Source organism: Festucalex cinctus, chromosome 17 (assembly GCF_051991245.1).
Source record: "Festucalex cinctus isolate MCC-2025b chromosome 17, RoL_Fcin_1.0, whole genome shotgun sequence".
Lineage (NCBI taxonomy): Eukaryota > Metazoa > Chordata > Actinopteri > Syngnathiformes > Syngnathidae > Festucalex > Festucalex cinctus.
Window position 1 is genome coordinate 14,847,112 of NC_135427.1, and position 23,466 is coordinate 14,870,577.

Genomic DNA, 23,466 nt, shown 5'->3' on the forward strand with positions numbered 1-23,466 from the left:
GTCTATGGAAGAAGTGCTTTTTTTGGCAGGCGGTTAAGACAGCAACGTGGTCTACACTGCCATCTAGTGGCTACTTTGTAGCAAAATAAAAAAATAAATAAATAAAAAAGGTAGGCCATGCGATTCTAAAAATACGTATACACTGTACATTAAATATTACACTGTTTACATAGAGTACAATATTAGAGTGCTATTTTCCTTATTAAAACACATTACTGTTTTTGGTGTTTGTTTTTTTTTAATGGGGAGGCTGGAATGGCGTAATGGCATTGGCCACAAGATGGCGACTTTTGAATTATTGAAGTACCTCGACTCACTTTGACATACAGTAGTTCCTTGACACCAAGGGGCCAATAGATGGCAGAAAAACAATATTTTTGTTGTTTTGAACTGTGACTACGTGTGTTGGGTGTACATTTCTTCCTTTCCTTTTTTAATAAGATGTTTGTTACAGTTACTTTCGTGATGTGCCAGGGGAGTGGCTAGGAATTAAAACGAGAATAATGTTCAGTTTAGTTGTGCAAGTGTACCTAATCAAGTGTCCCATGTCTGTCCTTTGTTGTGATTCCAAGCCCAAAACCTGTTGAACCGGTTCAAGTCGGTTGCACGCGCAATTCCGTTTTCCCCTTGCAATGATTTAAATAGCTTAAAAACAACAAAACCGAACCTTACAAACCAGAGGTATCCTCTTTAAAGTAAGCGCGAATAAATACACTTAAAATAAGTGTTTTACGGCGGACATTTGAGCCAAATTGCGTTTTAAAACAAGCACCTGTCCAGGTGAGTGACGTCACCGCTTCCTCCTCGGTGATGTGACGAACAAGGAAGAAGTCGCCTCCACCGTCGCCGGTCGAATTCGTTCCATTTCGAAGCGTATATATTTCTTCTCCATTCCCACGCCATGGGGGGCGTCTGCGCCCGCTTCGCCGAGGACCACCGGCCGGCGCTCAACTTCGCGCTGCTGGTGCTCGCCTACGTGGCGTATCTGCTGGTCGGCGCCGGCATCTTCTCCGCCGTCGAGCTCCCCTACGAGGTCCGGCTCCGTGACGACCTGGAGGCCACCCGCCGGGACTTCCTGGCCAACAACACCTGCGTGTCGGACGCCAGCCTCCGGGAGCTGCTGGTGCGCGCGCTGGAGGCCAACAACTACGGCGTGTCGGTGGTGGGCAGACGAACCCGCCGCAACTGGGACTTCGTGTCCTCGCTCTTCTTCACCAGCACCGTGCTGACCACCACAGGTGAGGCTAATTGGTTGCCAATCAAGTGCAGGCCCGCTTTTTTGGGGTACGGACAGGCGACTGGACTGAGAAGGGGGCGTCCATTTTAGTAGCTAATGTATACAAAATGGCCATTTGCAGGATCCATCACGGGCTATTATTGTTAAAAAATAAAATAGAAAAGATGTACTGTACTTAATTAACTCATTCACTGCCTTTGACAAGTATACTTGTCAATTGTATTTTTTAGAGCGGTGCTAAATGGGGGCGAATCTGAGCATGCTCCACTGTAAATATCAAACTTGGAAACAACTTTACTGATGCCCAACCACCGGTAGATGACATCATTGCCCCATTTTATAGGAAATAAACACAGTTTCAGAGTCCATGGGAGAAATGGCTGTATTTTGGCAAACCTACATTTTTCTGCTGTCAATTATAAAAGAACGGGACGGGACAAAAAGTAGGGAGTCTATTCTGTTATTTGGTAGATTCGGTTTATATATAATTATTGAATGGAATATCACGTGAGTATTGGAAATGTAAAAATTTTCTATAATGACTGGCAGTGAATGAGTTTTAAATATAGGACTATGTGGGAAAAATATTTGACCAATGACAAGGCATTTAGATGTACATTCATTTATGTTATAAAATTAAGTAAGTCAAGTAAAGGGTACCGCGCTGCTGTAGTGTTAATTTCGTCAACAAAAACTAGACAAAAATAATTTCGTCCACTCACATTTTTAACCGGACTAAAACTAGCCTAGACTTAAACCTCATTAATAAACAATAAGTGTAACTAAATCAGTTTGAATTTTTGTCGACTAATGAAGACGAGACGAAAATGTCCTTCACTCGAGTAAAAACTGGAGTAAAATCTAGTTTACCTACATCTTAGTTCGTGAACAAAAATAAACCAGAATTACATGATTTTGTAATATCTTGTCTAATCTGTCACGTCTGTGACACTGTCATGTTCACGTACAGCACAAACATGTGGGACACAGGAGGTTGATTCACGATGAAAGGTTTTAAAAAAAGAAAAAAAAAAAGAAGGAAATTATAGTTATAAATTAACATTAATCCAAAGGCTATAACGTACCAACAATAATAATGCGACTGCTAACTTACTAGCTGGTAGCATGGAGTCATAGTAGCCAATGTAATTGTTTGTGAAGTTGTTTTTCATCAAAAAGATGAGAACATTTTACGTAAAATAGTTTTAGATTAAAAAAAAGGTTCAATAAATCTGCTGACAAAAAAATATATACAGGGGGAAAATAGCTGTCCTGACTAAAACATTGACAGTTTTTGTTGACTAAAACTAAAAGAAGAAAATTCTGTTTTCTTGGACTAAAACCAAAACTAAAATGCTAGATTTATAGCTGACTAAAAATGGACGACATAAAAATGGGATGAGGTTAACTAACAAGCGTGACTGAAATTGTACTAAAACTAATGAACAACTGCGGTGACAAGGAATTTGACACATAACAAATCCATCTGGTACATTAACATTCCATGATACACTATAACAATACCTGTACTTGAAATGACACGTGCAAAAGTATTCTTTTCTTTTCACATTACAGTAGATGTAAAAAGTGTACACACACAAAAATTAGACAAGATAAAAATAACTTCAAAACGATTCCACCCAGTCATGTGACCTACATCCTGTACAATTCAATTAAAAAGAAACTTTCAAAATAACAAACATGTTAAATTGGAGTCACCATAAATCTGCCATCATTTAAAGTGCCTCTGATTAACCTCAAATAAAATTCAGATGTTCTAGAAGCTTTTCCTGACATTTTTTTTTGGAGTCATACGGGGACTTATCGACACTATACTTTTCACAAAGAAACACGATCTAAACTGTTAAATGGTTCAAAGTAAGTGTTGTGCTTTGTTTTAATTAGTGTTGTTCCGATACCGTTTTTTGGCTCCCGATACCGATACCCAGCTTTGCGGTATCGGCCTATACCGATACCATAGATACTTAAGATTTTTTTTTTTTTCCTCAACATGAAAAAGCTGTCCTGCCATTGGTTCAGAGCATTTAAGGGCCAATAGGATATCTTAGATCGGCATGCAGTGAACATGTCATATATCAATGAATGTTGTGCACAAGCAAGACACAAGATGCAGCATCCAAAATCCTATATTAGCGTTGGAATTAATGGTATCGGCATGTTACTTGTGAGTAGTCACCGATACCGATACCACTGTTTTAATGCTGTATCGGTATCGGAACAACACTAGTTTTAATTGATATGAATGTCAGTCAAAGTCATTGAAACCATTTTTTTCTTGTTCTTTTATGTGATGTATGAGATTTATTAACAACCATACACCGCCCAAATTGAAAATGATCGTTTACAACTTCACCACGCCTTTGTCAGCTTCTTTGTAATTTGGATGTTGCGTTTGTGTTTTAGGTTATGGCCATACCGTGCCACTGTCGGACGAAGGAAAAGCCTTCTGCATCTTCTACTCGGTGGTGGGAATCCCGCTCACCCTCTTCTTCCTCTCGGCCGTGGTGCAGAGGCTGATGGTGCTGGTCACCCGCCGCCCGCTGGCCCACTTCCCGCGCCGCTGGGCCATGTCCAAGGCCAAGTTCGCCGCCATCCACGCGGCGGTCCTGGCCGCGCTGGTGGCCCTCGGCATCCTCGTCATCCCGGCGTGGATCTTCTTCTCCATAGAGCAGGACTGGAACTACCTGGAGTCCCTCTACTTCTGCTTCATCTCCTTGACCACCATCGGGCTGGGAGATTACGTCCCCGGGGAGACTCACAGTACGGAGGACGACCCTCATCGGCAGATCTACAAGCTGGTCATCACGTGTAAGGAAAAAATCCTTTTTGTTAGTCGGTGAAAAACAGGCACATTTGTTGTTCTTGCGCCAGGGCCAAAGCCAAGTCTCATGTGAACGACTGTTTTGACGCCATCTGGTGGCATTTTAAGTAATAAAGTTGAACTGAGGGGCGGAGCTTCATTTAGTCAGGTCATAGGTCAGTTACTTATGATGAATCTGGAGGAATGGACAATTAATCGATTTTTATCAATTTATTTCAAGTTATTAGTCAGGGACATTTTATAGTTTGCTGCTGCTTATATACCATCATGGCTGCATGCATTTTTAGTAATTTGTTGACTTAGACATTCAGTTGCTGTGTTTAGCGAGCAACTCATTTTTCAAAATGACTTTATTTCGTCTGTTTTTGCTATCGGCATGCTAAACTTGCTAATTAGTGAGGAACGCTAACTTGTCGTGGAATTTGCCCAAGTCTCGGTTGATTTGCTGGAAATTTGTGTTGACTTTTGCCACATTTCCTGAAAATTTTGTGACTTTTCTTCTTGTCATTTTGCTATCGTAGCTTAATTTTGCTATTGTGGCTTAAGGTGTCGGCGTGTTGATATTTGCTCCTCAGCAAGACTTTCGGGAAAAAACATGATTTCCTGGACGTTTTTTGGGGTTTGTTTGACAGGTGTTGCATGTTAGCATGCTAATATTTTCTACTTTGGAATGCTAACTTCACTTATGCACGCCAGATCCATACACCAGCATCTACCGAAATTCAAACAGAATTCGCTGGTGTCTGTGGATCTCACTCTGCTTCATCTATCCTTCCCTCCTTTCTCTCTTTAGTTTTACCTCTAGTCTCTTGAGATGTCCCTAATCTGGTGGAATATAGAGGTTTCTGAGGTTGGTGTAAGATTTCGGTTTTGTAACTATGTGGGTGGCAGGTGGTGTTTTGTTGGCTGGATTTCACTTTGATTCATCTTCCTTTCCTTTGACCTTTCCTCTGGTCTCCTGACATTCTGAACTTCCCAACTGTCGAGACTTAAGTATCTGGTTATGGTGAAGGGTAATGGGATTTTTATTTGGTTTTAGGTGAACTAATGAGTAAAAAAAAGAATGCCAACTTCTGGTGTGACTTGCCAAAGTCGCGTTTGATTTGATTTAACTTTTTGTGTGAGTTTTGATGCATTTTACCATGCTTATGACAACATTGTTGCACATTCTTATCAATATAAGTTTAGCTTATCGGGGTGTTAACATTTGCTACATAGCGAGGAACACTGATTCACTGGACATATCCAAATCCCGCATGATTTGCTAGAAGTGCGACTTTTCAGGCATTTTAGCATGCTCACAACAACGTTGTCATCATTTTACTTTTGTCGTTTAGCATATTAGCATGCTAATTTGTAAGATTTTGTGTGTATTTCAGTGTACCTGCTCCTGGGTCTGGTGTGCATGCTGGTGCTGATGGAGACGTGCGTGGAGCTGCCGCAGATGAAGCGCCTGCGCCAGCGCTTCTACCGCGACGACCTGCGCGAGCTGGACGCCGAGACGGCCAACATCATCGAGCGGGAGCATCCCACCGACGCGTCCGACCGCGTCATCCCGTCCGTGTCGGAGCAGGCCGACACCGTGCGGGGCGGCGGCAGGCCGGAGGTGCCGTACATGCTGGCGTCCACACGCAACGGAAAGCTCAATTAGTGTCAATGGAAAACGGGTCACCTGCGATTGCAACGTCTGGATATTGGCTTTTCTGTTTGTTCGGATTTAATGGCAAAGCACTATTTTGTGCAGCTGACATTAGCTTAGCAGGCTAGAAAACGCCTTCCACAAATCTGATAAGGGGACTGAACATACTGTGATGTATTTAGTTTTTTTCCCCTCCCGCTGTCAGAACATTCCCCACAGATAAGAGCCGGGGCGTGAATGCAGAGGAAGGGCCTTGCTCATTTTCCACTTCCTGCCAAAATGGAGGCTGGTAGAGGAAGCGCCTCGTGCCACGACCTCACATTTAAAAACAACTTACCTGCACATCTTACCTGACTTCCTTTACCAACCGAAATATGACAAAAGCGGTCTCTGTTGACAGCAGACCTCCGCCAAGGCCTGCTACGTAAGCTTACATATTAGTTACTGAAAAGCAAAGCAAAAAAAAAAAAAAAAAGCAGCTCTTTCTTGCAATGTAACACTGTAAAACCTACAAGGTGGACTTCACTTTTTTTTTTTTTTTTTTTTTTAAGTGCAAATTCATTGTGTGACTTACAAAAAAAAATAGCTATTTAAATCATTTAAGTCACAGTTTTATGGTGTAGTTTCTACAAGAGGTAGTAAGAAACATATTGTTACGTAAATACAAAATGTTACTATCTTTTGTTAAGGCACAGGATTTTTCACGTGCAAGATGGGTTTGAACACAAGAGGGCAGCATTCATGCTATGAACTAGGTAGGGCTGGCCATCAATACATACATACATATATTTTATACATACCATGGGAGAAAAAACTTATTAAAAGATATTTTATCATCCATAATTGTGTGTGTGTATAAACGTTTGGCTAATAAATTTATACAGCCTTATATAGACATCAGAGTTCACGTGCAGTCCTTCAAAGCACTTGCGTCTACACGACGTGCGGCCGCTTGGAGCATCTGGGCCCGACGGCGCGCACGACGAGCAAGAGGACGACCAGGAGCAAGAGGACGATGACGGTGACGATGGCCACGTAGCCGGCGTAGGGCAGTGGCGGCGCGTCGGGAGCCTCGGCCGGAATCATGTTGGTCAGGTTGAGCATGTAGCCCAGAGTCCAGCCCGCGTCGCTTCCTTTGATCTGGGATTGAGTCACATCAAAAAAAAAAAAATTATGTATATATTTTTTTCTCCCCATGGTAATGAAACCTTTCATCCAAAGGAGACTAAGGGCAGAAAAAAAAATAATTAAAAAAATGGAATACTGTTGCAACAATGGAGACCGTGTCAAACAGTAAAGTAGTGAAAAATTATCCAAGAGGAGACTAAGGGCATCTTAAATATCCAAGTCAGGACGAAAGCAGCGCTGCAGCGAAATGGAGACTGCGGCACATAATAATTGATTTATCTACATACACGAGACATTTTGTCTAAGACAGCTGCAAGAAAATGAAGCTTTACAGCAATATGGACACTATGGCAAACAGTGAAGGAAAGGAGCAAAAAAATAAATGAAAATGGGAATTAAGACAAATGTAATCCTAGAGGAGACTAAGGCCAGCAGGGAAAATAGTACTGCAGTGTAATTAGTTGTATTTGATGAAAATGTACCTGTTGGCCACAGAGAAAAATTTATCCAAGAGGAGACTAAGGGCTAAGGGCACCTTGTGTATGAAATTGATGTTGGAGTAGGTTTCGGAGGTGAAGTTGTATCCATCTGTCAGCAACGTGATGAGGTAGGTGCCGGCAAAGCAGTACTCCACCAAATACTTCAACTTGGGGCCTGGATTCTGCTGCCTCACCTGCAGTCATTCACACAAATACATCACCATACACATACGGTATAATGCAGTACGTACACTGTACATACAGTACAAAGACATATTGCTAACCTGCTGCCAAGGTGTGGCGCAGAATCGTGCTATCCGTTCCTTGACCGTGTCCAGAGGGATGGACGTGTCAGTGAGGTTGAAGAAGCTCATGGTGTAATAGTAAGCTGAGAACGCCTAATAATAATAATAATGAATCTGCTTTCATGACGTAACCTCAAATCCACAATCATTTTTATATAATTTTCACATTTCTACAAAAAAAGTCATATTTTAGTATTGTGCTGGTCCGCTTTACCCCGAAGAGCCCCTGCAGAGGCGGCTGGTAGACCCCGTTGAAGGAGCATTGGCTGTATTTGCATTGGCTGAAGTTGAAGAGGCTTCGGACCACGTCCTGGCATTGTTGGAAGTTTCCGATTCCGACGTGCTGGAAAGACTCGGGGGCTCCCCGAGGCTTCCTATCCGACACGCAGGGGCTGTCGTAGAGCTCTGAGTAGTCCTTGGTTGCGACGTAGCCCGGGTGGAAGCACGGGTCCTGGACTGACCGAGGACCTGACTGGCCGAGAATAAGGAAAAAGAACGGAAAATGAAAAAATAAAAATAAAAAAAATCGCGCACAACAAAATAGGACGCAAGCGTCTTTAAAATGTTGTCGTCATTATCTTTCCTAAATTAAAAAAAAAAAAAATCATTAAAGTGAAATGCACTATTTCTGAACAATTTTAATGTAATCTAAAAAGTTATGACTATAAAAACAATTTTAAAAAAATATTTTTGGGAAAAAAAACTTTATCCTCAAATTCTGATTTTTTTTTTTTTTTTTTTTTTTTTTTTTTTGTTACCTCTGTCCCTTAATGAAAATTATTTTTTCCTTAAATTCTGACTTTGTCTTCCATTTATGACTATTTTTATTCTGACTTTTTTTTTTTTACCTCCGTAACTTAATTTTTTCAAATTATTTTTTCCTTAAATTCTGACTTTGTCTTCCATTCATTACTTTTTATTTTAATTCTCACTTTTTTTAAACTCCATTTTTTAAATTATTATTTTCCTTAAATTCTGACCTTTTGTCTTCCATTTATTTATTTTTTTATTCTTACTTTATTTAACCTCCATAACTTAATTAAAAAAATATATTTTTTCCTTAAATTCTGACTTTGTCTTCCATTTATTGCTTCTTTTTTTTATAAATCATTTTTTTCTCCCTAAGTTCTGATTTTTTTCCTCTAGCTTTTAAAAAAATTAATTTTATCCTTCAATTATGACTTTTTCCGTCCATTAATTATATATATTATTTTTTTTTAACAAAGAAAAATACGACTTTCTTAAATATATGACATTCTTGTAATATTTAATAAATAAATAAAAAATATGTCCAAAACAAGAGTTTTTCATCTCGAAAAAATACAATGTTTTTCTCCCGACAAATCTGTTTATCTGAAAAAGGCAACTTAAAAATTTGCGATCTGACTGAGAGATATACAACTTTATTTTTGTAATATTACATTTTTTTTTTTTTTTTTGTAAAATGTGACCTTTTTCCTCTAACAGTAAAGCTTGATTTTTTTTCCCCCACGAAAAAAAAACAAGAAAAGAAAACATTATCCTCAACAAAATCTTTTTTTTCTATATTTTTCTTATCTTCGAACTAAAAAAAATAAAACTTTTCCTAGAAAGTAAAAACATGAACAATTGCATTCTTTGACGAACAATTTTCCTACATTCCCAGTGCACAAAGCCACACCTACTGATATTTTTCCATATGAATGGACCACCCCAAAAAAAGAAAAAAAGAAAAAAAGGTCAGTCAGGCGTTGAAAGGGCGTGTACCTGAGTGTGGTGCGCCAGTGCCATTCTGAGGGCCTGATCCTTCCCGTAGCACAGGAAGCTGTGCGTGTAAAGGTTGTAGTCGTTTCCGTACAGCCGGAAGGTCACCGAGTTGACCGGCGACTCGGAGCCGTCGAACGCTTTGGACACAAAGCTGATCTGGGTGGACGCCCCGCCGAGGTCCAGGGCCCCTGTGGTCTTCAGGCCCTGCGCGCGCACGCACACACATGCAGACATCAAAGTGGGATGTGCAGCAGAAGGTGGTCGGTAAAAAAAAACAATAAAACAAAAGGAGATGCGCGAGGACCTGTTTGAGGCGGTCGTCCAAGTAGTTGACGGTGACCCATCCGAAGGCGCCCTCCTCCTGGCCGCTGAGGATCCTGGCGCCCTGGTAGGAGAACGGGAAGGTCTGCAGGGTCTCCGACACGGCCCGGAACACTTCCGCCGACGCCGAGCTGTTCTTCATCCTACGCACAAACAAAAATTAATCAAACATACCTGAACTGGCCCCATCACGGGGTCCAATCAACACCAAATTCAGATTTGCACTAAAATTAAGAGTTCTTTCTAATTTTGTCCACCGGATGGCACAGTCATGAGCACTTAAAAGGGATACTTGACTTATTTAGCCATTTTTGGCAGTCAAACGGTAAGATTTTGTCTATAATAAATTTGATAGTTTCATTATTTTTCATGTCCAATTAGTACCTTTTATTTGCAACTTGCTGTCAACTGAAAATGACATCACAATGTGCTCAGGGCTCAGGTAACCAATCACACCTCAGCTTGTGAATGTCACATAACCAAAACAGATGAGCTGTGATTGGTCGTTAACCTGAGCACATGTGATGTCATTTTCAAAGTGGCAAAATTGTTTTTCAACTTATTAATTGTACGTGAAAATAATGAAAGTATCAAATTATTTATAGACAAAATATTAACTTTTTTTATTGCTATAATAGGCTAAATAAGTGAAGTATCCCTTTAAATGACAGGAAAGTTTTGCGCTTGCTCTTTTTTTTTTTTTTTTCAAAGCTGTCTAAAATAACATAATAATAAATGGGAATATTTTCAGAATGTAATTGGAATTATTTGCACCAAAAAACAGCTACTATGATACGAGTTGATTTTTATTTATTTATTTTTTTTATCTTAAATTGTGAGCGAAAATTTGAAAAAGTGCTTAGATGGCTGTGGCAGTGAGCTTCACAACAAGCTAGCTTAATGCTAACAGTGCACAACACCATAGACACGCTAACGAAACTAGCATAGATGTTGCAGTACTTAGCAACCTTATGTGTTTTTTAAAATACTTTTTGTTGGCACCATATAAATGGAAAATAATTTTGAAATTTTGACTATTTGATACAATAAACAAACAATTATTAAATAAAAATAACTAAATAAAAATAATAAAGTAATAATAAACACATATGATAGCTGGTGTCCTTGCTTACTCGAGTAGTCTCATCCCGGCGGTGGCGCCCAGGTAGAGGGGCGTCTGGGCGTGTCGTTTCTCAGGAATGTTCTCCTGGGCCTCCCGCATGCACTCCCTCAACGACTGGCCGGCCTTCCACGGCGTCCCCGCGTAGCTGGAGATACCTGGACCTGCCAACGGCGGGAAAACTCACATTTAGACTTTTAATCTTGTTCGTCTGTCAAGTCGGCGCACTAGTTAGAACAGTAGCCGAATGTGCCCGTTTTGGTCTATCTCAGGGAGCGGCCATTTTGACACTTGCTATCGCCAATGACATCACACTGACTGTGTCAGTGATACTCAATTAATGTTCAAAATGACTTTAAACCCTTGAAACTGCTATTTGGGGCTATTTTTTTAACCCATATTGTTTCTTTTTTTATTTCATATTGGGTTATTTTTAACCCTATATTATTTTTTTTTTGTAGAAGAAAAAACAGCCAAAAAAAAAAATCATCACAATCTAGATTATTACTTTTTTTTGGGCCAGTTGTTTCCTCAAAAATTAAAATTTTATGCTCATAATTTCTGACTTTATTTTTGTAATATAAAGACTTCTTACATAAAAAAAAAAATGTTGATTCTCATTCAATTATAACTTATATTAAGTGCAATTTTTATAAAAAAAAAATTACGAGCAACTTTTTTTTTAGGGAAGAAACAGCTTCTTCCTTTCTTCCTTGCAAAATTATTATTTTTAAGATATAAGACAATCTTTAAATAAAAAAAAAAAAAGGAAATGTTTGTTTCCCTAAAGAAATAAGTTAACATAAACTCCAACTTCTTGTGAAAATGTGTAAAATTTATTTATTATTATTATATTTTTTTTTCATTTCTACAAAAATAAAAAGTTTGAATTTTTGACTTGAAAACCAATAATGACCAATTCATAAAATCATCAATTTAGTACATGTAGTGCTGCTGCTTCTTCCAACGCACATACTGGATTACTTTTTATTGGTTTTAATTTGAAGCATCATTTACACAAGTGATGAATAAAAAAATAAATAAAAATAACTACAAGTGTGTTGTCGTACCCTTGACGTTGCAGGCGTGTTTCTGCTGGGCCCGCCCCGTGTTGTTGTCCTTTTCGGCGGGCCACTCGTAGATGAAGACGGTCGTGTGCGACGAGCCGGCATCCAGAACGATCCCGTACTGTTTTGCCAAACACAAAAACATCGTCTTATTTTTGTGACGCTTACAATCAAGGCACGTTTATCCATTCGGCGTTTGCAGACGCACTGATAAATTGTTTAGTTGTAACTGGAACATGTTTACTTAAACAGCTTTGGAGATGCTAATGGAGAGCAGATGTGATTGTCAAGTCGTGACATCATCGGCCATTTTTGACATGCAACTCGACCATCTGAATTTTGATTATACAACACAATTGGGATTTTTTTCTTGGCAACTTGAAGGGCACGTGGCTCACATGCTAGAAAAAAAAAAAAAAAAAAAAAAAAAAAAGTCGCACATCACAAGGAAAACGTCTGCAAAAAATGGTATAAAAAGGTTATCATCACTTGTTGCTAGGCAGAATTCATACGGGCCCAATCATTTGTGAACAAACATGAGAAAAGTATTACAAGAACAGATTTGTCCACATTAATTCCACAATTGAATTCCTACTCTGCATGAACTATAACATACATAATACATCGGTCACTTGTTGCTAGGCAGATTTCATGGGGCATGGGCATAAGAAAATGGACAATAAAAATCATGTTTATTTATTTCCATAATAACTATTCAACATAAAAGCCATCTGACCTTGTACTTTTGTGACAGGGGCATGTTCTGGACCACCGTGACCACCACCAGGGCGACCACGGCAATCACGCCAATCGCGGCCAATGCCACCACCCAAGACTTGTGCCACGAGTTCTTCTCTTTCATGTCTGCTGATAATGAGGGTGGGGGCATCGCCACACAGACAGGAAATAGAGGCCGGGGGGCACAAAAAAAAAAAAAAGGAGAAGGGAAAGAGGAAGAAGGGTTAGCGTCTTGCCGGCTTGTGTCCAGATGTGTGTGCGTGTGTGTATGTAAATGTTGCTTAGTAACCCAAGAGCGCAGGCCGGCTGTGTTGTACTGCCGTTATTAAATGACAACAAAGTAATTGTGTACTAACGATAAGAACGTCATCAGATTTCATAGTAAAAATGCACAATTGCATGTAAAAAAAACTTTTTAAAGAAAACACATTTCAACCTGAATTTTAAATAATTTAGGTTCACAAAAAAAATAAAAAAATAAAAATAATAATAATAATAAAAATTTCTCACACTAAGCCCACATAACAAATCCCATTGTGGGAAACAGGCTGCTAAGAATTTAGTAGCATTTCATACAAAAATGGGGAAGTAGGCTTACTAATGAAAATTTTTTTTTTTAACTAATTACTTTTTTTTTTTATATATATATAAAATACTATGAAGCTCTTGTCAGAAGATATTCAACTGACAATGCTTGCTATGCTTTATTTTATTTTTTTTAGTAAACCAAGAAATTTGTCAATTTTATTTTTGTATGAAGGCCCACTAAATTCCTGTAAGAGAATGTTCAATTGCCATATAACATTTTTTTTAAAATCATGGTACGTGTTAATTTTAAAGAGACACAGTGTAGAATTTAGCGCCATCAAGTGGTGAACTGATATTTAAGAAAGTGCCACTATTAATTTCAATTATCTGCAAAAAATATATGTTCTATCACATCAATGTTGATTTTTTAAAATATAATTGTAGGTCTAGTAATTGCTAGTTAGATTACATAGGCTGTGCCGTGCCTTACAGAAGGCTGACATGTTTCGCCGCCATCTTTCTGTCAAAATGTGGTCACTGTATATAGCATGTGCTCCATAAATCATTGCACTCTTTTCGTTTATCACTAGATGGCACTAAATCCTACACACTGTCCCTTTAATAAAGGAGTTTGTACCAAATCCAGCTAAATTCTGACACACAGTGAATCATAAACAGTGAACCAAGAAACATGTCAGTTCTCTACTCAACTTTTTTTTTCCATACGAAGTCCTACGAAATTCCTCACACAGTTCACTTGACGCGCAAAGTTGCGTGAGACTCGACAAACGGTTGCTATGCTAAAAGTATTTGTTGAAGCCGTCACACCGTCACTGGTTTTCTCATTTGAAAAGCTGGACGCGGCGTGGCGGATTTCCTCGTCTGTTCCCGTGTGTTTAGAGCTTTCCCACTGTTTACTGATGGGAAACACACACTCGTAGACGCACGCACGCGCACGCAGAGATCCGGCGCGCTGTTTGCACAAGGCTCGCAACGGCTCGCGCACGTCGCCGAGAAGAAGAAGAAACAAAAAAAAAAGCGGCGCGAGCTTACCTCCGCTCAAGTGACACAAACGCCAAAGAAGGAAGAGGAGCCCTCACCGCAAGTTACAAGTGGCAAGTTTGGAATGAACGCCCCGCCGCCCTCCTCCAGGTTTCCATGGCGACACCTTCTTCCCACACGCCAACCAATGAGAGCGGCCCGGCTGCACACAGGAAGCGGGGGACTCCCTTGTTTGGCGCTTGTTTAGTACCGACGTGATGTCATCGCTGTGACGGATCGGGATCCCCTGCTTGACTGACTGACTGCTGTGTGTGTGCGTGTGCGCGCGTGTGCGTGACATTCACAAAAGCGCTGCCTTGCCCCCCCCCACTCCAAACCCTCCCCAGCACAACCAGAGTGCATTCAAAGGTGACCAACTTGTAATGAGCGTCTTCAAATTATTCATGAATAGTCATGGAAGCTAATATTACATGATTACAATCAGGTTAAATTTGTATGTTTTTGTCTAAAAATAAAAATAAAAAGAGGAAAATTAGATAATGCATGCACTCTATTGAATAATATTAAAATTTAATAAAATTAAGTACAATTTAAAAAGCAAAACAAAATGAAGGAAAACATAGAAAAAGAAAAGTAAATAAATTTAAACTAAAAAAAAGATGTAAATCAGGAGAAGTGAATAAAATAAGGAAAAACAAAAATATCAGCAAAATAAAATTTTAATTATATAAAATTACCCCAAAATAAAACAAAAAACAATCCCATTACTTTTCAATGTTATTTTTTCCATTTTTTTATTTGACTTGACTTTAACGGGAATGAGCAAATTGTCCTGTAATTGTTTGAGGCAGAAAATATCCAAAGTTCCTGTGTGACTTTATTGCTCAACATGTCGCACGTCATCAGATTATCTTATCGCTGCACCTCGCATGAGTCTGAGCATATAAAAAAAATGCAAAAAAGAGGTTACAATTTAAAATGTGTAAAAAGACGAGCTAGATGTGCAAAATGGAAGCATGTGTGTGTGTAATGGAACACACATAATGTCTTGTCATTATTGCACAAGTGGAATCGTTTACTGTACATCAAAGCAAAACTTGTCAAAAGAATGACAGAAAACTTTCTATTGTTTCTAATTGTCTATTGCCTGCAGCCTATTTGCATTTGCATGAAAAGTCCATTAGATCATGTTCAAGTGGTGAAAGATAGATTTGTATCATTTCAAAATAAAACGGAACAAAACGTTGAACGGTACAAGATATATTTTTTATTTGAAATATTTGAAAAAGTTTTTTTTTAATTAAAAAGAGTATTTTTAAATAAAAATGCATCAACTTAATGTTACAAGACAACACACTTTTTTTTTTTTTTTAAAGCTGACAGTTAATTTCCCTCACATTTTTTTTAACATTAAAAGTGTTAATAAATGTTGAAAGCACAGTATCATTTTATTAAACATAAAAATGCAACAAAAGTTTGGCATATGATACTTTTAACTTTAAAATATTTTTTAAACAATAAAAAAAATAGAAATTAGAAAATGTTTTTTCCCTTTAAAATTGTATATGTTGATTTTTTTTTTTTTTTTACAACTAGATATAAAGTTTTATCTCATTTCCATTTAGCCACTAGATAATATAAGTGGTAAGTTTGAGACGCAACTATTTTATCATATTAATTATTTCGCTTAAACACCAAAGAAATCCAAAACTTTTACTGTTTTTCCTTATTTATGTCCATTTTTATTATTATTCAGTATTGTGCAAAAATAACGTATATTCAATTTGGGTAATATTTTCTATAAATGTGACCCATCACAATATATGCATATGTCCTGTGAAAAACACGCATGTCCAATTTTGTCATTCTGAAAAATATTTTTATGTTTATATATAAAATCTGGACAAAAGTTGATATTGTGCCTATAAGTATTGTTGAATTAATCCAATAGTGGATATATTATTATTATTATTATTATTATTATTATTACTACATTATTATTATAAGGAGAAAAAAAAAAAGGGTGTGTTGGGTGGTGAGGTCACGCTCCCGATTATGAACATGATGGGAAGTAAAACGACATCTTGCATGACGGGAAGAGTTTTGCGATGACACCAAGACGAGGAGGAGATGTGAAGAAAGAGGAAGTGAAGACACAAGGTCCCCGCAAGTCAGGTCAGTCGCTGGCACGCTTAAGTTTATGACAGGACACTGATGTGAAACTGCAAAAAAAGTTCCTGCCCGAACCTCAGGAAGTCACACGGTCAGCCTGCGAGCCGGCTCGACTCAATTGCCGATTCATTGAGAACGATTCTAATCTGGACAATTTTTGTCACACTACAACGTTGATGCGTGGAGGATGAATGTAGATACATGGATGGATAGATATAAAAAAAACTGTTAGATGGGTGCAATAGATGATAGTGGTGGATAGAAGGGAAGCTACATAATAGCTAGCTAGCTAATGTTGATTCGTGGAGGATAGATGTAAATACATGGACGGATAGATATCAAAACTGTTAGATGGGTGCTCTCTCTCCAATAGATGATATAGACTGAAAAAATGGTCGATAGAAGAGAAGCTACATACAGTTAGCTAGCTAGTAAGCTACATTAACAATGTGTGGAGGATGGTTGTAAACACGTGGATGGATAGATATCAAATCTGTCAGATGGGTGCAAGAGATGATATCAACTGAAAAAAAATGGTGGATAGAAGGCAAGCTACATATAGTAGCTAGTAGGGGTGTGCTCAAAAATTCGATACGGCAATATATCGTTGCGGGCCTCATTACAATACAAGTACCGATACACAGGCATCAGAATCGATATTGCTCGTTAACTTTAAATTGTCAGTCAACGTTTGCCTTTGCAGCTTGCATTGTACCTAAAAAATAAAAACCAGCAGCGTCTTTGAAGTTAAGTGCCTTCAATTAACGCAAAAATAGCTCACCAGTGATTGGACACTGTGTCTTGCTAAGAAAAATGAAAGCAGAGGAAGAATATCAACATTTATTTACTTATAAACTTAATATGGCACATGTGTCTTAATGTACCAATTTTCCTATATTTTGTTTAAAAAACGAAATAGAATGTGTTACATGAAAAAAAAAAAAAGCTGCTTTTATTTCCCCAAATATTTCAAATAAGCACACTTTAGGACTGTAATTTTAATACTTTGATATTTTTGCTCACATCGGCTCGTGCCTATTAATACATTTTCCCGGTGTGTCTGTGAAAACTGCTCCTTGCTCTGCAGTGCGTACACATTGAAACAGGCATGCCGCTTGGTGGTAAACCAGAAGAGCCACTAACAAAAACAGCATAATCAGCAGAATAAACATATCCTTTAGGTATACATATGACTGTTATTATAAAATGCAAGTAAATTAATGTAAAATATCGGGATACGTACCGTATCGTGAGTTTGCCGGCTCTAGTAGCTAATGAGTTAGCGACATTAATCACATCAAGTGAGTACGAGTCACATGACCTCACATATTGCTCAATAGTTTCTTTTCATGGGAGAACACTGAAGAAATGACAATGTAAATAAAATAAAAAAATAAATAAATATAAATAAAAAGTAATAAAGTAAAGTAAATATATAAGTAAAGTAAAAAAAATAAAAAATAATAAATAAGTAATAGTAAAAATACAATAATAGTAATAAATAGTAATAGTAATAAATAGTATATAACTAAATAAATATAATATATTAAATAGCAATAAATAAAAATAAAATTAATAAAAAGTCAAAAATAAAACAAAAAGCAGTCATTGTGCAGCTTATATTAAAAAAAAAAAAAAAAAAAAAGTTGATTGGTTCCTTAAAATAAGTCAAACTACAGACATTAATAGCAAAACCCCTGGCGAAGTGTCACTTATACAAGCTGCACAATTTTTATTTTCTTCAGTGTTGTCCGGTGAAATAATGTAAATAAATATCTGCAGAAAATATGCGATACTGTAAGATTAGTAGAAACATATAGGAAAATGTGGTGGCATATTTGAGTTCCAAATGTGACATTTTCTTTCACCCGTCAGCCAACAAACGCGCTTGCCTAACTTGCACACTTGTGAGCGTCAATCACGACACACATAAACATGAAAATTCTCCAACATTTTTTTGCAAGGAAAAAAAAATCTCCAAGCAATATTCATCTGCCGTGGGAATAATGTTAACCACAAAATAAAACAGTCGCCCGTTTATACTGAACTGACTCACCTAACTTAAACACATCATTGTGAGCGTGAGCACCGCCAATCAATCAATCAGCAATCATCGTATTGAGTTCATCACACAAACTAAAAGTCACATGACACACAATCAAACACCTGTTTGCAAACACACTGTCCTTGTGTGTTATCAGTGCACTCACCTCTTTGTGCAGACATCTCAGCTGCAGCAAGACAAAGCTGCGTCTGTCTAACCCTCCTCTCTCGTCAAGCCACTGTCTTCCTTCCCTCTCTCACCGACTTCCTCTTCCTGCCTCTCTTACACATCCACGCGCTTCTTATCTCGCCCCACTGCTTCTCTCTCTGTCCCTCCCTCACATGCACTTGCTCCTCACCCCCATACCTTTATCACCCACCTCACTTCCTCAACTTTCCTCCCCTTCTCCTCGCTGTCTTTGTTTCTAAAAAAGTGGGTCACACACACTGGTAGCAAAACCCTGGAAAGCCGTGATGATGTCATCGGCTTTAGCACCGCCTATTAAAAAATGCAGAAGGGGGGGGTGGTTGTTATGTAACAAAATTCCAGTCCGATGGGAAAACCTTGAGTTCACGGCCACTTCAAGGTCTGCACCAGCTTCCGGGTTCCGCGCTTGTTTGGGACTAAGCGATTCAATGACACGGGCAGGAAAGCCGGCGGCGTGATTCGGCTCGGAATTAGTCAAAATGAAGAAAATATTTTTTAAAATTGGTGGGGAACGGGGTGAAAAAAAAGGACGATATAGTCCGGAAAGTGGCTTTTTTTTTTTCTTTTTTCTTAAACTATGTCAATGTTCTTGAATCAAATCAGTGGGAAAGAAAGGAAAGTCCAGAACCTGGGGCACATTGGACACTGCCCCGAAAGTAAATTTTGTACAATTTCTCCCATGGAGCAAAATACTATATCCAGTAGATGGCACTGTTAAGACAAAAAGTTACAATTCCTATCAATATTTGAGATCTGGCGGCAAATAGGATTCTTATCATGGGGCAGTGCCCACCCAGCCCTATTACAACCAGAAGATGGCGCTGTTGAGGGACAAAAAGGTAACGATTTCTTCTACCATGGGGCAGTACAATATCGCATCTAACAGGCAACAATGTGGTAATAAAAGTCCCGATTCCCATTTTGGGGCAGTGGGCGATCGATCATAACGTTGCTCTCGCAAGATGAATTCTGGTGGTATTTGTGAGGTCACAAACTCCGGAGAATACATCTTGTCCCGCTCCCGCAGATAACCGCCGTTCCCGAACCACTGACGGTTCGGGCCAATCACAGAATGACATTGTGTTTGGGGGCGGGATATGCAACTGTGACAAAACCAGGAAGCAGCACCGACGCCACAAACAAACAAACACAGTTTCCTCGTTGAATGTTGAACAGCGAGAGGCGCTTGGTGCAATTCTAGCTGTTAAGATGTTCGTGGTTTTCCCCCCCTTCGACAAGAACGAACACTAAATTCTCACCCGTGGCCGTGATTGGTTAAAACAAACGTGTAGAATGTCGCATCATCCAATCAGCTTGACTTACTGTCCAGAATGTCCCGCCTTTTCCCGACCAAATTACTGTGGCGAGGTACCAGATATCCATCTGCTATTGGCAAGTTAGATTGATCAAATGTTTTTGAGAACGTTATGATTCCTTTCTCTGATCCTTCCTCTGGTCTCTTGACAACTTTGCGACTCTGGTGGGACTGAAGTATTTGGTTAAGGTGAAGTGTGTGTGATTTTTAACAGGTTTCAGGTGAATTAATTAGCACAAACTCATGCCCACAAAAAAAAGAGAGAGCAATGATGATGACATGTTGAATTGGTAAGACGACCGAAGCACATTTGTTGACTTGAGGACATTTTACCATAAACTCAACATTTAAAAAGCTTTTGGTTTAATTTTCGTTGGCTATGCAACCTGCAAATCTTCCTTCAGGCGTACAAACACAAGCTTGTTTTTTTTGCTCGTTTTTTAACAATCCAAATATTTGAAGGCATTTTAAAGTCAAAACACAAACTAACCAGCACGCACACGCACTAAAAGTGCTTACCCAACTCGTCCTGTTAGTGTGCAAAACAAACAGGAGCGGCCATTTTATACGACGACGCAGGCAAAAGAAAGAAGCAAAATAGACGCGTGAGACTACTTTAATAAAATGTCATGATGGCTACACTTTACGCAACAAAAAGTCAGTCGCATCCACCCCAAAATATGTCTAAAAAAATTCAATTAGATAGAAGTGCTTTTGTCACTTGTTGCTAGGCAGATGTGTTTAAAAAAAAAAAAAAAAAAAAAAAAAAAAAAAACAGAGGAAAGGACTCAAACGGCAGAACTGCGAGAGCGCAAATTGTGACTCTTCATGAAATTTAAAACACACAAATTGTTTTCAAATAAATTACTATTCCGATCGTGGGGCAGTGCCCCACTACATCCAGCAGAAAAAAAAATGGTTTCTTCTAAACAAACAGAACTATAAAGACCCTCTGTATTAAATATGAAACATATTTTCACACACATTCCTTGACAAAGTTCCAGGTCACGTGATTGTCTCTTGTTGCTAGGCAGAATTATCCTTATGCTAATGAATTTACTAAAAAAACAAACAAAAACATTTCATTTCATGAGTGTGTCTTGTTGCTAGGCAGAATTACACATGTGAACACAACAATGACATCACTGTTCTGTATTATATGTATAAAACATGGCATCCGATGCCCCATGAACATTTCATCTGTTTAGAACTATATGAAAAGGTACACCGATTTATTAAAAAAAAAAAAAAAAATGCTCATCTGAATCTGTATTGGTAAACTCTATTTAATCCGGATCTGATTCCGATTTGCGCATTCGTCCACAGTGTAAACGCGATACATGTTTCCCCGAATTGCATTTACGTCCTGATTTTATGAGCGTCATGTGAAAGCCTTGGGGGAGGTCTGACTGCGTAAGGCTCGTAAAAGTGGTGTTTACTGACTGAAAGCTTCAAAATGAATCCGGTTCCAAAGGCGCTTGTGACATCACTGAAATACGGACGGGTTAAAAATAACATTTCTGCGACGTTCCATGGTAACAAAATTGAAATGAGGATTCATTTGAGCTATTTTTAGGGACCACTCAGCTTCATCTGGGACAACATGACCCAGTTCCAAAATAATTTACTTATTAGTGTGTTTAATTAGCCATCAATTAAGTGTTTAACAACATTCTGAAAAATAGAAACATTTAATGGATGTTCATGAAAAGTCAACATTTAGTTTCCTTTTGACTGGTTTTTCAATGTCCTACTTGAGTCTGGAAAGCATCTCAACATCCGCAAAGTATCACCTAACAATATGAATATCATATCAAATATTAATATCACATTGCAAAGGCAATGTACTTTACGTTGCGCTAAAAGCTAAAAAATGTAATTAGAGACCACATAAGCTATCTGGTGTCGAGCAGAAGGATCCTGATCGCTCCCGCATTTTGTGGCAAGACTTTCCGCCAGATGCCGATTGGTCAGCGATGACACGGAAAAAGGCCTTCCCGAAAATTGTTTAACGTTAGGCCCCGCCTTCTTCTGGCGGTATATATAAAAAAATAAAAAATAAAAAAAAAGACATAAGTCATTGTTAGTTGCTCAACAGGTCCGTTATTAAAGGCAACGCACGAGGTTCGTTAGAAGAAAAAAATTGGAGACTTCAAATTTTCCAAAATGCACTAAAAAGGCCATAAAATAATAATAATAATAATAATAAAAGATTGAATATCGTCTGTTTGTCTGAAACTGCGTATGACCGAATATGGTCAATTTCATATTTGCTAACAAATCGAACGGTCCTCTGCGTGTTGTTAGTTACTTTCTAAGAATTATTAAGCGATTTTAGCTGAGAAAAATGAAAGTCTGGATATTTTTCCAGGCAATAAGCGAAAATAGTTTACGTAAAATTGCTGTAGTATTTCAGTGCAAAAGGAACTGGTCAGCCATGAAGATTTGTTGTACACAGGTATTGTAGTACACGTGGATTATTTTTTTTTTTAATCTTGCACACAATAAAATAAAACTAAATCTAATACTAAATCTAGTTAGAAAAAAAAACAACAACAAAAAACAACTAAAAACATTTTCGAAAAAACAAACCATCCATTCATCCATCCATCATCTAAAGCTTATCTGGGGTCGGGTCGCAAACTAATAAAAATGAATTAAATTAAATGATTAAAAAAAGAATAAAAAAAAAAAAAACTCCGAAAAGTAATTAAAAAAACAAAACAAAACCTAAAACTCAAAACTCCAGTGAATATCACAAAACTATTAGAAGTTGTAGGAAGAAAAATACAGAAAAATGGGAACAGAAAGACAAATACGGAGAAGAAGAAAACGGAAAAAACGGGTAATACCAACAATTCCGCGACATTCCACATAAAAAAAAAAAGTGCAGCCAAAACGTCTCGATAAGGAGAAAAATGAACAATAAACAATGTAAAGCTGCAGATGTCTCGTAAATGAACGTCAGTGAGCGTCACAAGTGGAAAGAAAGTCCAAAAATAGAAGGTCGAGGTTAATACATAATTCATACGACTTCTTGACACACGGCTGACCTTTTGTTGGGGGGTGACCGATGGCGCGTTACCGTGGCGATGAGGACCCTGAGGAAGTGTTGGGAGGGTCCACAAAGAAGCTTTTAGATGATCTACAACATAAGAAACGAAAGGATTGTTGGACACGCGTTGAAATTGTTATGAAACATCACACGGCTTCAAACTTACGCGTCACATGTTGAAATCCTCACATGAAACTCAATGCGGTCACACCGACGTGTCGCCCCTCATTTCAACAACAATATGATGTTTATTATGGAAGCAAAATAATAGGTGGCCTGTCTTAAAGTAACCAACACTGCCCCCAGGTGGTTTGAGGTATCAACACAACCCAAACGTCCATCCAAACGAGCATTAGGATAAATAAATCTAAATAAATAAATCTTAAATTCAAACAACAAAAACTGACAAATTAAAAATGTAAAAAAGAAAATACTAATACTACATTAAATTAGTTAAAAAAAATGAATACATTGAATTAATAAAAATAAACTAAATAAAAATTAACAAAATTATAAAAACT

General features: G+C 38.2%; 2 protein-coding genes across 7 annotated transcripts; one reads left to right on the top strand and one right to left on the bottom strand.

Annotated features, from left to right (window-relative positions):
* The first annotated feature begins 600 nt into the window (after positions 1 to 600).
* LOC144005461 (potassium channel subfamily K member 1-like) lies at positions 601 to 6,613 on the top strand. Its single transcript, XM_077503660.1, has 3 exons — positions 601 to 1,238; positions 3,662 to 4,066; positions 5,459 to 6,613. The coding sequence occupies exons 1-3, from the start codon at positions 902 to 904 to the stop codon at positions 5,728 to 5,730; spliced, it is 1,014 nt and encodes a 337-aa protein (XP_077359786.1). The 5' UTR covers positions 601 to 901; the 3' UTR covers positions 5,731 to 6,613.
* entpd1 (ectonucleoside triphosphate diphosphohydrolase 1) lies at positions 2,723 to 23,142 on the bottom strand. Of its 6 annotated transcripts, XR_013279573.1 has the most exons (12): positions 23,112 to 23,142; positions 22,944 to 23,035; positions 12,621 to 12,748; positions 11,888 to 12,005; positions 10,831 to 10,981; positions 9,681 to 9,840; positions 9,377 to 9,580; positions 7,845 to 8,102; positions 7,610 to 7,723; positions 7,382 to 7,519; positions 5,464 to 6,858; positions 2,723 to 4,053 (listed from the first exon to the last, which is right to left on the bottom strand). XR_013279573.1 is itself a non-coding variant. In XM_077503659.1 (10 exons), exons 1-10 carry the CDS (start codon positions 18,548 to 18,550, stop codon positions 6,652 to 6,654), a joined length of 1,497 nt encoding a protein of 498 aa, XP_077359785.1. In that variant the 5' UTR covers positions 18,551 to 18,702; the 3' UTR covers positions 2,723 to 6,651. The 6 variants fall into 6 exon arrangements, 1 of the variants encoding a protein (XP_077359785.1); XR_013279570.1 differs by lacking the exons at positions 22,944 to 23,035; positions 23,112 to 23,142 and adding an exon at positions 18,535 to 18,702; XR_013279569.1 differs by lacking the exons at positions 22,944 to 23,035; positions 23,112 to 23,142 and adding an exon at positions 18,535 to 18,702 and having other exon boundaries at positions 12,621 to 12,751.
* Between the last annotated feature and the right edge of the window lie 324 nt (positions 23,143 to 23,466).

Bases quoted from the DNA above. Each gene is read 5' to 3' on its own strand.
- LOC144005461 (XM_077503660.1), top strand. From the start codon at position 902: ATGGGGGGCGTCTGCGCCCGCTTCGCCGAGGACCACCGGCCGGCGCTC. The intron at 1,239-3,661 runs GTGAGGCTAATT...TTTGTGTTTTAG, and splicing joins CACCGTGCTGACCACCACAG to GTTATGGCCATACCGTGCCA. The intron at 4,067-5,458 runs GTAAGGAAAAAA...TGTGTATTTCAG, and splicing joins CTACAAGCTGGTCATCACGT to TGTACCTGCTCCTGGGTCTG.
- entpd1 (XM_077503659.1), bottom strand. The intron at 9,841-10,830 runs GTAAGCAAGGAC...GTTTGTGCGTAG, and splicing joins GCCGGGATGAGACTACTCGA to GATGAAGAACAGCTCGGCGT. The intron at 6,859-7,381 runs GTGCCCTTAGCC...ACTCAATCCCAG, and splicing joins ACATCAATTTCATACACAAG to ATCAAAGGAAGCGACGCGGG.